This window comes from Pinus tabuliformis, chromosome 1_2 (genome assembly GCF_031772625.1).
Source record: "Pinus tabuliformis cultivar Carrire ecotype Pingquan chromosome 1_2, CPIR1, whole genome shotgun sequence".
In the NCBI taxonomy this organism is placed as follows: domain Eukaryota; kingdom Viridiplantae; phylum Streptophyta; class Pinopsida; order Pinales; family Pinaceae; genus Pinus; species Pinus tabuliformis.
The window spans coordinates 393,532,326-393,545,955 of record NC_142298.1 but is presented as its reverse complement, the minus strand read 5'-3'; the positions used below and the strand labels follow the sequence as shown (position 1 = coordinate 393,545,955).

The following is a 13,630-nucleotide window of genomic DNA, read 5'->3' as shown; positions in this document are numbered from 1 at the left end:
TTATCTTTCTGATCACCTCTTGTACTCTTTCATTACTCAGTATAATAAAATGGCTTAGCATTTCTCGAGTATCTGCTTATATTCCATGTATACATTATTGTATGTTGCACTACTGTTATTTTTATCTCTTTGAGCTTCCCGGCTACTATACCACTTGTTGTTTTTCTCCTATACTCTGAAATAGAGTCTGGAAAGGGCCAGGTAGCCTCCAGATCTCGTCCTCTTCTCAGAGGCGACATATCTGGTAATCGCCCTCCTAGTCCATCTCTCGTTGGAGTTTGCTTGTGTTTGAGGGATATCCCTAATAAGGAATATTACACCTTCAAAAATTGTTGAACAACTCCCTCTTTCTCCTTACTGCGTGGCTTCTAGGCTGGCTTATGCACTCCCTGATGGAGTTGGTAAGTCTGTTGCCCAGCAAATGTGAAATATTGATTTCCTCGACAAGAAATCACTGAGGAAGTATTCCCTCACTATGCGATCTGCTTCCTTCTTCCAATGACTTTTTTGCCCAGCACTCAGCTTGCAGAAAATTGTGTCCCTCTAGCTTTGCGCTGATGCTTGCGTGGTTCCCTCTCCTTGGCGAACTCTCGATCCGAAAGTCTTACCACTTTGTCAGCTCACTCAAAGAGAGACATTGACGAAAATATAGCCCTCCTGGCTAAAATTGTGCAATCCATCAGGGGATTCAAACTGCTACTTGTTGCAACAAGTTGGCCCTTGCTTGAGTGCTAGATCTACTCTTCTTGTTTCACATCAACATCTCTGGTACCATGTGAAAATTCCTAGATCTGACAATCTCAGGAATCCTATTGCAACCAACTGAATGTACTTCACCTAGATCGTAAATTACATTACAAACGTATTTCAGATTTCTTCTTGAAACATTGAAGTAAATTATTGAAGCAGCCTACACCAAATTAAATATGATTCTGAAACATAGAAACTGAGCAAGGAAATACAAACTCATAGGACACCGATATTTTTGGACAATTGTCCCTTGAAAAAACCAACTTGGGAAAATCGGTGGGACAACGAGGGTTTTATTTTATTATGCAACAGTGAAATTCGAGTACATCTATGGATGCCCAATTGGCAATCCAAACAACAAGAAAATGTGGTAGAGATATTCCCTAATCAACCTCAGTACTCGTGTTGCCTTCACTCGCGTTCCCGCACTTGCGCATTCTTGCACTTGCACGTTTTTGCACTCGTGTTCTTGCACTTGCGTGTTCCTGCACTCGCGCATTGCTGCACTTGCAAGTTCCTGCACTCGCGCGTTCCTGCACTCGCATGTTCCTGCACTCGTGAGTTCTTGAACTTGGAAGTTCCTGCACTCGTGTTCCCGCACTCGCACGTTCTCGCACTTGTGAGTTCCTGCACTAGGAATAACTCAACCTCTTGCTATTGTCTCTCCGGATCTGGAAATCTTCCTCTGGATCACTATCCCTGGCCCTCTACTGCAAAAGATTTCTTCAAACAAAATTTCCTCCTGTGAACTTCTCACTTCAGAAATTCGATCTCTTGATCTCTTGGTGTGTTTCCTAAAGGACCCTCAACCCCCTTCTTATATCTTCCTATTGGAAAACCAATGGCTTAGATTAACTCCTAATGAAAGGCTCATATCTTTTTGACTTGATCTACGTCTTTATCTAGAAGATTCACCCATAATTCGATTAATACCCCTTAATATTTTAATTTTCCTAGGTTTAGACTTAGGAACCCCATTAAAAATATGAATTATTTTAATATAATCGTCTTTGGGTGGAATTTCCCAAAATGGTTTTTGGGTTATTTGGAATGCATGTGCCCAAGCCTCCTTGCAAAATTTGAGACTTAGAGCACATTCAATGCTACCCCAAATCAACAACTACATGCCGCAGCATCATCCCAGATCAACTTATATCCCTTTGTATCGATGTGTCCATCACTCTATGAGGAAATTCACTATGATGTGAGCCGCTCCTCCGACACCATGGTGCAACCTTGCACACCACTATGCACCATTGCACACCTTCGTGCTCCTCCGAACACTGTTGCACACCACTGCATGCCCTTATACATCCCTAGATGCCATGGTCTAAAACTATGTAAGTAAGTATCAGTCTGCGTCCTGTTAGTATCACTATATCCACTCTCTTATCTCCATAACCTTGGATGAGTGGACCTCCCTTCCTAATCCTCCTTGAGAGACTTGACAGGCGAATCTCCCTATGTACCTGTGGGGGTGTCACTAGTGTGTTGCTCCTTGGTGACCCTTGTGCCACATATATCCATGGGAAATCCTTCTCTCCATACAAGGAACTATTAAGTGGCTTGTCGATGCCACCTCCTTTGTCAACCTCTTGCTGAGCTACACTGATCATCCAATGCCCCCACACGACCAACATGCCAAGACAACTCATGGAGTCTACTTGCTCCTTTGTTAGATTGACCTATCACTAGTGTTGTCCAGAACTCTAGTGGGAATATGAAAATGGGGGTGAGTCTAATCATTGGATCCACCATCCTGCCAATACAACAATTGACGCAATCCATGGAGTGGTGGAGAGTCCCACCTAGATCCCAATGATGATCCAGCCCTCGAGGCCCTCTAGAAAACTATGGCCCTTGCTGAACTATGCTCCTGACCATGGATGTATCTAAAAACCTAGCTAGCCCCACTAGGTAACAACTCAATACCTCTCGCCACCCAACCCCGTGAGAGGGATCAAATGCAAGAGCCCCCAAGTACATAGAAAATCAATCATGCGAATGTTGCGCCCTACGCAGCTCATGTCGCCTCCTCTCACTAATCTGGTCGACACATAAAATTTGTTGGGGTAATTTTGCATCTCTCTCTCCACTGTGCAAAGGTAACCTAGCAATTTTGCAAGCCCCACCTATATAATCTTGAAGAGAGCTACTGTTTGGAATTATTATGGCTCTGTTGACGGTCTATGCATCTATATGCTCTAAATCGGTGGCTGGCACAAAAGATGACTGCTCGTCCTCCTCCACCATGGGTTCAACATGAGTCACAACCTGCCCCTCCATGACTAGTTCACGGTCCTGTGTGTGTTCCCCATGTTGTTGTAGGTGGCTACTATTTGGGAACTCAATCATGGCTTTGGGGACCTTTGTGTCTCCTGGCACTTCAGCTAGGAATGATACCTCATCAATGGATGGGACGTGCTCTACAATCTTCATCAAGGTGCTAACTGGTGCTATCAAAGAGGTCTCCAATCTCATGCGCCACACTGGCTCTATCGATGTGCCCCTCACCATCCTGCGTGCCGTCCTGTTCAACCTCCTCCTCAAGCTCTTGGCATCTAAAGCCCAATCTCCACCAACAAAAATGCCCCCTGGTCTCACCCTCTAACTGTCCTCGTCTTGTCCACTCCCTTTGAGGGGGTCTCGTGTCATTTTGGTCGAATCTCTCCATGAGCCTCCGTGTGAACTTTGTGTAGGATGTGATACGTGCATGACCCAAAGGGATCAAACCTCGGTACCACCACTCCATAGCATCTCCATCCAAGTGCAAAGTGGCATGTCTAATAGCATTCGCCTCCCTCATGGGGTTGAGCCGAAAATATGTGTCTAGTTCTTGTACCCATTTTCTGACAGAACTCCTAGATGAACCATCAAAGTGGGTGAGGGTCATTTTTCCTCAATACTATTCACCCATCACAGCGCATACATGCCCTAATCTTCCATGATCTTGTTGGCTACCCCACAACTGGCCAAGATCATGCTCTGATACCACTGTAATATTCCTAAATGGAAATATTAAGTGTAAACAGAAGCATGCACTATGAACAACAAGTAAATTTAACACACATCCACAAATTATAATTTTGCACAAGGAAAAATAACTGGAAGCTGAGTCATTTTATTAAATCTGAATGAAATTGGGTACAAAATGAGTGGAACAATGGCACCTGAGCTTTCTATAGCAAGAAATGAAAAACCTAGGTGGGAGTAAGATGCCCACAAGCTGCAATGACTCAACCCCGAAAATCTTTGCGCTGCCCTAGAAAATTTGGACATTGGTGCTGAAGGGAAATGGATGTACTGGCTTTAGATGTGCTTAGAAAATTCTAAAATTTTCGCTAGCACCTCTCCTCAATCAGCCCAACCAAATCTAGAAACATTTCACAGACCCAAGTGGTGGAAATGGTCTCGGAGTAAACTGCGCCCTTCCTCAATAATTTTTGTTGTTGTTTGCTAACTTAAACACCAATTTCTGTTGGAAATACTTCTTAGAAAATTCAGCGTAACTAGCCCAAGACTCTTCTCACCAAATCCACAAAAACCCAAAAAGTGTTTGGGCTGAATTCACTAACCCCCAGTGACCCCCAACAAGTAAAATTGCCCAATCTGGCTAGAAAATGCCCCACAGTTTCATAGTACTGAAGTATGCCCAAATCTACCACGGGAAATTTCTCCTAACTCTGGCTAATCCTCCACTTACCTCCTATCTCCAACACTTATCTCTCCACAATTCATCTCCCTTCTTCCCTTGCGCAGGCTATGCTAGGAACCCTACACACTTCCAAATGAAGAGAATTTTTTCCCACAAATTTGTTGCTCTCTATCCGTGCAAAATCACCACAAAATTCCTGGCTCCAACTAGGAAAATCCTCCTGCAATTAACCTAGACTCCAACTCGTTGTATGCTAGACCACAATGAATAACTCGAATTTCTTCTACGCCCAGGAAATACACAGAGTTGGGAATATTGTCGTCGATGAAGCTCTATGAAAGCCCAATAATGGACTCTCTGAATTTCCAACTAGGGAGGCACTCGAAGTCCTCTGAAGATGGGATGAAATGTTAAGTGTAATAGTCAAAAAGATGATCCACAAAATGAGTCCATCCTCCTTTTATAATTTCTCCTCGTGCCTCTAGACTCATTTTTTTAATATTATTTTATTGGTGGGGGCCATTTTCCGCTAAGTTACGTTTGCCACCATTTAATAAAACAATAATTTGCTGCTATTCTCCAATAAAATAATACTAGCCACCTTTCTCCAATAATATTTCCCCTTTTTAATTAATATTACTAAAATTGGGCAAAATTCCTTAGTTACTCCCATGCTCACAAAATTGGGGACATTACAATCATATCCCTCATAGGATACTTTTTAGAGCTGCTAGATGGCATTGTGTGCACTAAATGTGCATATCTTGTAAACCCTAATTTATAACGACTCTCTTCTAAATCACATAGATCTTATGGAAGTGTATTTGAACTTTAGGAAACTCTTATCTTAGCCTTTCAAGGCTTTCTCGATGCTTTTCCTTCAATCATTAGACCATGCATCACCATTAAGTCATCCATAATTAAATACCTTTCTAGTGATCTTCTATAAGGAAGCCACATAGGTGATAGTGGTGGTTGATATTTTGATGCCATAAAACCTAGGTTACCTAGTGGGGCTTTGCACTAGGCTTGCTAGATTTTGTGGTAACATTTTTGGCGTCGTTGTCAAGTAGTTGTGTTTTCCTCCTGAAAATCAAAGTCTATGCGTCAACATTTTTTGATGATGACATCCCAAAGCCAAAGCTAGAATTTCTCATCTGGTGAATCCTAAATGATATTCCCATACAAGAACTTCTAGTAGCAAGTCCAAAGGATCCATTCCTCCTAGTAAAAGAAAAAAAAAATTCCAAATACCACTTCTGCTCCAAGCTCTCTTGTAGCTAAATCCTTTTTGGTATCTCCTCTACCTCAACCATAATGGCCAAGAGATGGCTTAACAATGTCTACAAGCACCTTGATATGAATTCCATTCAAGGATACCCTTTATACACCTTTTGTACATTACTATTGTATTGTGAATGTTTTTTTCTATTAATATCAACAACCTTTTCCCCAATTTTTTTTTAAGGAAAAATTGGCAAACTTGGCCAAATGACAAATATTAGCTACTAAAATGTTTCCTTAATAATAGTGATCTTGTCCTCTATTTTCCAAGTTAGGAAGTTGGTCCTCAATACCTGATCTATACTTTTCATCTTCATTAATGATTTTCTATAGTGGTGTGTTCTTATATTAACTATCTATTACAATGTCCTCCTGGACTTATAGTGCTATATTCATTCTTTTTGGACTAGTGTTATATTTCTTTTTATTGATTTTTTTAGATATATGTAGTATTTTAATGAAATTAAAGTAGATTTTCATCACATTATTTATCAACATTATATATCCAATTATAAATTTTATAATTTTATCATAAGCATCTAAAATATTTTGTCTCTTTATGTTATTGACAGGACTTGTTTTCAATAGCAGTGGACCAACCATTTCGCTTCCCATCCACCTTCACATTTGTTCTAAGGGCATTTTCAACTCTTGAAGGTATAGCCATTGTGATTGGATCTTACTCATGCATTCAAACTTGTAAAATGTTATAAATTATGAGTAAAATGATTATTGCTATAAAGAGGAGCGATGAAGATAAAAAGTGTCAAATACATTATATTTTGTAAATGTATAATATTTCTTTTAATAAAGTGATTTATGTAATTATTGTTATAAAAAGTAAATGTACATTCCCCATTTTATACAAAGAAAGGGATTCACGGACACAAACCCTACTAGCACTAGCAAAACTACATACATTTTGTTAAATTAGGGGAATTTTGAGGTAAAAATAAGCCTCAAAACGAAAAAGGTACTAACAAAATCAACTTTAAAAGAACCAATAGAGTTCAAGATGATGATGTCATCCCCAGGGGTAAATATTCTAAGAGGGAAAATAAGAAAGCTCTTCTTTTTTAATTGTATTTTTGACTTATGTTTTTATAAGTTTACCTAAATTTCAAGTGTGGGCAATCGTTAGATGCGGAATTAGATTCTGCATCCTAGTGAGTACACACTTTGCATACTTGTGAGTAGATCCACATTGAGAAAACTTGAAAATACATGGAAAAATCGTGTTAGATTCCACATCCAATGAGTGCCCGCATTTGAAATTTGAGTAAACCTATAAAGAGATAAGTTGAAAATACAATAAAAGAAAGTTGTTTTCTATTTTTTCCTGTCAAAAAATCATGTCTTATTTTATTAGTTTCCTTAGGAGCCTCATTTTAGACCTCAAAATTGACCTAATGCTAAACAATATAAAAGTAAATAAAAAATTCGTGTAGACTACTTCAGTAATTTACTTCAATATTTCAAGAAGAAATTTGAAATAAGTTTGTAATGTAATTTACAATCTAGGTGAAGTAGATTTAGCTGGTTGCAGTAGGATTCTTGAGATTGTTAGATCTAGGAATTTTCACATGGTATCAGAGTTGTTGATATGAAATAGGAAGAGCAGGTCTAGCACAAAAGAAAGGGCCAACTTGTTGCAACAAGTAGCAGTTTGAATCCCCTGAGGGATTGCACAGTTCTAGCCAGGAGGGCTATATCTCTGAGTGAGCCGACAGAGAGATAAGACTGTTGGATCGAGAATTTGCCAAGACATAGGGAGCCACGCAAAGCCTCAGTGCAGAGCTAAAGGGACGTAGTTTTCTACAAGCCGAGTGTTGGGCTGAAAAGTCATCAAACGAAGTAAGAAGATCTCATAGTGAGGGAATACTTCCTCAGTGATTTATTACCAAGGAAATCAATATTTCTCATTTGTTGGGCAGCGGAGGAGCAACAAACTTACCAGCTCCATTAGGGATTGCGTAAGCCAGCCTAGAAGCTACGTAGTAGGGAGAAAGAGGATTTGTTTGACAGTTTTCAGAGGATATGGAAATCGGTGGCTTGAGGGATCAGGACAGGTTGGACGAAGCTTCCAACAACGTCATTTGGAAATCTGGAACGTCTTTCCTTCTAGATGAGCATGTCCTCAAGATGTATGTTGATAGTGTGGTAGTTGAACCTGCAAATGCAGATCTGCTAAAGAAGTACAAGGCTGAGATGGCAAAGGCCAAGAGGATGATCTTGGATGGATTCAAGGATCACATAGTGTGCCACGTTGCTAGTAGAGCAACTGCTAAGGAGATGTGGAATGCTATGGCCACGTTGTATCAGGGATCTTCCAAACAACGAATGATGTACTTGGAACAATAGTTGAGATCTACGTAGATGCAGAAGGGAGAACGTGTGGATCCCTTCCTCATGAAGCTGAAGGAGACCCGTGATGAGTTGTCGGCTATGGGGCATACACCTTAAGATTTGGAGTTAGTGATACTGGCCCTAAATTCTATCTCGAATGAGTGGCAAGTCTTTGTCCAGAGTATCTTGGGCAGAGCAGCATTGCCTAATTGGGATGAAATGTGGGCAGCTCTAAAACAAGAGGGGTTGAGGAAAGACTTGGTCAAGGTCAAACTTGACGGAAGCAACAACAATAGTGGGTCGAAACCCAAGGAGGAGGAGGAGAATGTAACCCTTGCATCGAAGGGGTAGCAGGGGCAACAGAGACGAAAGAAAGACGTCTCCAAGGTGAAGTGTTTCAGATGTGGCGAGATGGGCCACTATGCATCCCAGTGTCCCTTGAAGAAAAAGGACAAGGATGAGAAGCACGATCCTAAGGTTGCAGCCAGAAAGATTGAACAGGAGGAGTAGTTCGCAATGACAGGCAAGATACCTCCAGGAAGGAGGTGGGCTAATTTAGAACTGTAGTTCGATAGAGCTACAAATGGGCAGGATCCTTGAGGAGTCCACCTCTTGGATCAATGCCGATCAGTAGTAGCGGGATGGAGGAGTTTCCAGTTGGTGCCATGGAGTGTTGATTCGATAGATGTAGTAGTTAGTAGCATCAGAACTTGAGCAGCGCAAAGCAGAGAGGTAGTCATGTGTGGAGGCACAATGCAGAGGTTCAACAATGTAGTGACTTCAGAAGACAGCGTGGGACTAGCAGTAGTCAGGTTTTCAGCACCGATGTGTATCCACTGAATATTTGTCTAGTTTTGGATGTTTTTCAGTTGCTTCTCTCAGCAACTGAGTTGTAGTACAGATGCAGTGTTAGCAGTGGCAGTGCTAGCAGCATAACATATGCAACATTTGAGAGGGAGTTGTAGTACAGATGTAGCATTTCCAGTGGCAGCGTCAAAGGTAGCAGTACAGTTACAACAGTAGTGTAGTAGTTGGTGGACAACATGTTAGACATCAACAACGTGGAGGATGATGCTTAAGAGACAGAGCAGTATGCAACAATAGTATATTGCTAGAGCACATTCCTTGCTAAGAGGGAGTGTTGATTTCGGGTAGCATCGGATGTGCTCTAGGCCTCAAATTTTGCAGGGAGGCTTGGGCACATGCATTCCAAAGAACCTAGAAACCATTTTGGGAAATTTCTCCCAGAGACGATTATATTAAAATAATTAATATTTTTAATGGGGTTCCTAAGTCTAAACTTAGGAAAATTAAAATATTAATATGTATTAATTTAATTGTGGGTGAATCTTCTAGATAAAGACAGAGATCAAATCAAAACGATATGAGCCTTTGATTAGGAGTTAATCTAGGCCATTGGTTGTCCAACAGGAAAATATAAGAATGGGCTTGAGGATCATTTGGAAAATACACCAAGAGAGATCAAGAAATCGATTTTCTGAAGTGAGAAGTTCTCAGGAGGAAAAATCAATTGAGGAGATTTCTTGCAGCAGAGTGTTAATTTTAGGTATGTTCTATGCTTAGAGCAATTTATTTCAATTTTCACAGTTAGCTCAATATCTTTTCTAGATTAGCAATCACATCAGCGTAATAGTAAATTGCAGATAGAACATAAACATAAATTGCAAAAGAAAAGCCAAGACAAGAGGGCACAAGATGTGGCGCTAGCAAGGGACAAACCTTAATGTGGGGAAACCCTTGATCAATTCTTCTTATATGTTCTTCAATAGTTCAGAAGAGAGAGAGAGAGACAGTACATATACATCAAAAGTCAACACTTTGACTTCTCTAAATAAGAGCATAGATCATCTCTAAGAAGATGATACATGAGGTAGTTGAACTCAGTTGAAGACATGTTGCTTCAACTGATTCTCCAAGGTGACTCCATCGCCTTGCTGCACCTATCATTGTTCTGCTCCTCATCATCATGCCACACCTCACAGTGCTGCTATTGGAAATACTAAGGGGGAGGGGGGTGAATCAGTATTTTTTTTTAATTGTTCCTTTTTATCACCAAAACATTTATATAAGGAACACAAAAATAGATTGCTGAAATAAATGCTTTTATTAATATAATCAGTGCAATGAAATAAATACAATATGTAAGTAGTTGCATTCAGTTGCCAAGCACCAACTTGGACTTTTGTGAGGCTTCAACCTCCAGAGCACCAACTCTGTTGTGCCAAGGCAATAGTCCTGGACTTAGGAGCACCAACTCCCAAGGACTCCAATCCTTTTACTTCTGAGGCTCCAACCCCGCGGGCTCCAACCCTTTACTATAAACTGTTAGAGTATGTTTTGTTGTTGTTCTCAGCTCCCAAGCCTGCTGAGCTTATGCTTCACTTCTGTTCTCCTGCTTCTCCCACCTCTGCCTGAATAATGGCTTCCTCTCGCTCTGATTATACACACACAAAGAAAACCTTTCCTTGTTTTTCCTGTTTTATATGTTCCTGATGCCTCTAACTATTGATTTCCGTGTTCCACTGGCTCTTCGTCTTCCTCAACGCTCGCTTCCGCTTCCTCTGTGCTGGCTTGTCCTTTGGCTTCCCTCTTCTTCATCGCTCTAGCTTCCTCTGCGCTAGCTGGTCCTTCGGCTTCCCCAGTCTCTTCGTGCTCACCAACACTCTTGGGACATGTTGATTTAATGGCGAAGACCGAAATACACAGAGAAATTGGAATCATTCAGGACTTCTGAACTATCGGGAGCGTTATTACGGGCTTTTGGCCCAAAGAACCCCACGCAATACAAATATTTAAATATACAGGAATATATGAAAAACACGACTGAACTGCTTAAGGGCGAACTTCAAATTTATTACACCTGTGTCTATATTCGCATCGGGACCAATGTGTAATCACAATCGATGGTCGCACTCATGACATCGTCGATGGCCAATGGCCGATTCTCCACTGGACATGATATTATATTAAGCAGTAGTTGATAACTCCATCGGGTCCGCAGCAAGGCCTTACACACTTGCGATATGGCGGATGCCATATCGTATTAAGCCCAACTATAATGTTGCATCGGGTCTGGTCTTTATCGCTTTGGGGCTTTTCCTTTGTATTTTAGTTTTTACACCGAAACCCGTCAATACACACAAAAAACCTTTACGCGCGGAACTCAAAATTTATACAGTCGGGTTTATAAAACCCATCGGGTCCGCCTGTGTAATTGGGCCCCGCTCCTTTGCATCGTGGCGATGCGATATTGCGATTGCTGATCATCGCAATCGCATGTCGCATGGCCCGGGGGTCTTTCCCTTGCCTCGTGGCATCGCCGACGTCGATCTGCCAATAGTGTATTATCCGCCAATAGTGTATTTGCCTATATATATATTTCTCTGCTCCGATAGTGTATTCCTTTATAACTTTGTTTTCCGCCTCCGATAGTGTATTTGCATACATATATATGTTTTCTACCTCGGATAGTGTATTTGCATGCATATAACTCTTTTGTGGCATATATTGCTCCCGATAGTGTATTCCGCCTCCTATAACTCTTTTGTGGCATATATAGCTCCCGATAGTGTATTCTTTGGCATCCATTACTCTGATAGTTCCCGATAGTGTATTCTTTGGCATCCACTGCTCCGATAGCTCTGTTTTGCTCCTCTGATGGCTCTGTTTGCTCCTCCATGTTTTGCTTCTTTGATAGCTCTGTTTGCTTCTCCGATAGCTCTATTTGCTCCTCCGATATGCTCTATTTTGACTCCTCTGGCTCCTCGAATATTGCCATATTGACATCATGACAATCTATGTCAACAATCTCCCCCTTTGTTATTGATCGCAATATTCTTTTGCTCTCCCCCTTTGACATCAATGGCAAAGGAATGCATACGGACTCCCCCTGTTGAACTGCTCCCCCTGTAGAAATGCTCCCCTTGTCCTGCAACATCTTTATGAATGAACTTGAGTGATGCTAAAGAAATAACCCCCATCTTTTGACGAAGATGTTCAAATGATTTTCAAGGAAGAGTTTTTGTGAAAATATCAGCAATCTGCTCCTTAGTATTGATATATTTCAGGATGATGTTTTGTTCAACTACTTGTTCATGAAGGAAATGATACTTGATTGGTATATGTTTGGTCTTTGAGTGCATCACTAGATTTTTACTGAGACTGATAGCACTTGTGTTATCACAATAGATGGTAATTGGTTGATCTATACCTATGTTGACTTCTTTTAGAGCTTCCTTCATCCATAGTATTTAAGTACAATAGTCTGCTACAGCTATATACTAGGCTTCGACTGTGGATAATGATATGGATGTCTGTTTTTTGCTGAGCCACGCTACTAAACAGTCTCCCAAGAAGAATGCATTTCCACTAGTACTTTTTCGATCATCTACACTTCCAGCCCAATTAGCATTGGTGTATGCAGTTACAGTCAGAGTTGAGCTCTTAGGGTACCAAAGACCGAAATCAGGAGTTCCTTCAGGTATCCGAGAATTTTTTTTACAGCTAACAAATGGGATTGTTTAGGAGCTGATTGAAATCTTCCCACCATTCCTACTGCCTGCATTATATCGGGTCTCGTAGCAGTTAAATACAGAAGGGCTCCAATTATTGACCTGTAATGAGTTGCATCTACTGGAGGGGAGTCATCATTTTTGCTCAATTTGTAGTTTGTGGTCATAGGTGTGCTCATGGGTGCATAGTCTTCCATTCCATATCTTTTAAGCATGTCTTTTAGATATTTGGCTTGAGATATAAACAATCCTGCTCTGGTTTGAGATACTTGTAGTCCAGGGAAGTGAGATAACTCTCCTATGATCGACATCTCGAACTCTTTTGGCATGTTTTGAAAAAATTCATGGCTCATCTCATCATTATTGCTAGCAAAAATCAGATCATCAACATAAACAAGTGTAACTAGTAACTTACCTTCATCCGTATTTATGTAGAGATTACTTCCTGCCACTCCCTTTTTGAAGCCTTGTTGTTGTAGATAGTGATCCAATCTTGCATACCAAGCTCTAGGAGCTTGTTTCAACCCATATAAAGCCTTTTTCAACTTACAGACTAAGTCTTTTCCTTCTGTTAGATCAAACCCTTCTGGTTGCTCCATGTAGACTTCTTCCTTGAGTTCCCCATTCAGAAATGCTGATTTTACGTCCATTTGATAGATTTTGAATCCTTTTGAGCAAGCAAATGCCAAGAATATCTTGATAGCTTCCACACGAGCTACTGGTGCAAATGTTTCTTCAAAGTCAATTCCTTCTATTTGTGAATAGCCTTTACAAACAAGTCTTGCCTTGTTTCTGATGACTTGTCCATCTTCATTCATTTTGTTTTTGAATACCCACTTGGTTCCTATAATTTTTTTGTCCTTTGGACGAGGTACCAGCTCCCATGTCTCATTCTTCTCAATTTGGAACATTTCCTCTTCCATGGTGTTGTCATGCAATGTCTAGGCACCGCGACAACGCTCAGATCGGGCGCTGTCACCCTGATCCCCGATCTTTCGTTTAAGTTGTCTCCCTACAAGAAGCTAAGGGGGGTAGACTATGGATAAATGGGATGATGGAGAAC

At 40.9% G+C, this 13,630-nt stretch overlaps 1 protein-coding gene across 1 annotated transcript in view; it reads left to right on the top strand.

The window, feature by feature from the left end:
• Window positions 1–13,630, top strand: part of LOC149206020 (Protein kinase superfamily protein) — a 374,025-nt gene that overhangs the window by 278,221 nt on the left and 82,174 nt on the right. The window contains exon 12 of the mRNA XM_089395261.1: window positions 6,262–6,346. Coding sequence (XP_089251387.1) covers window positions 6,262–6,346 — 85 coding nt within the window. The remainder of the gene's footprint in view (window positions 1–6,261; window positions 6,347–13,630) is intronic.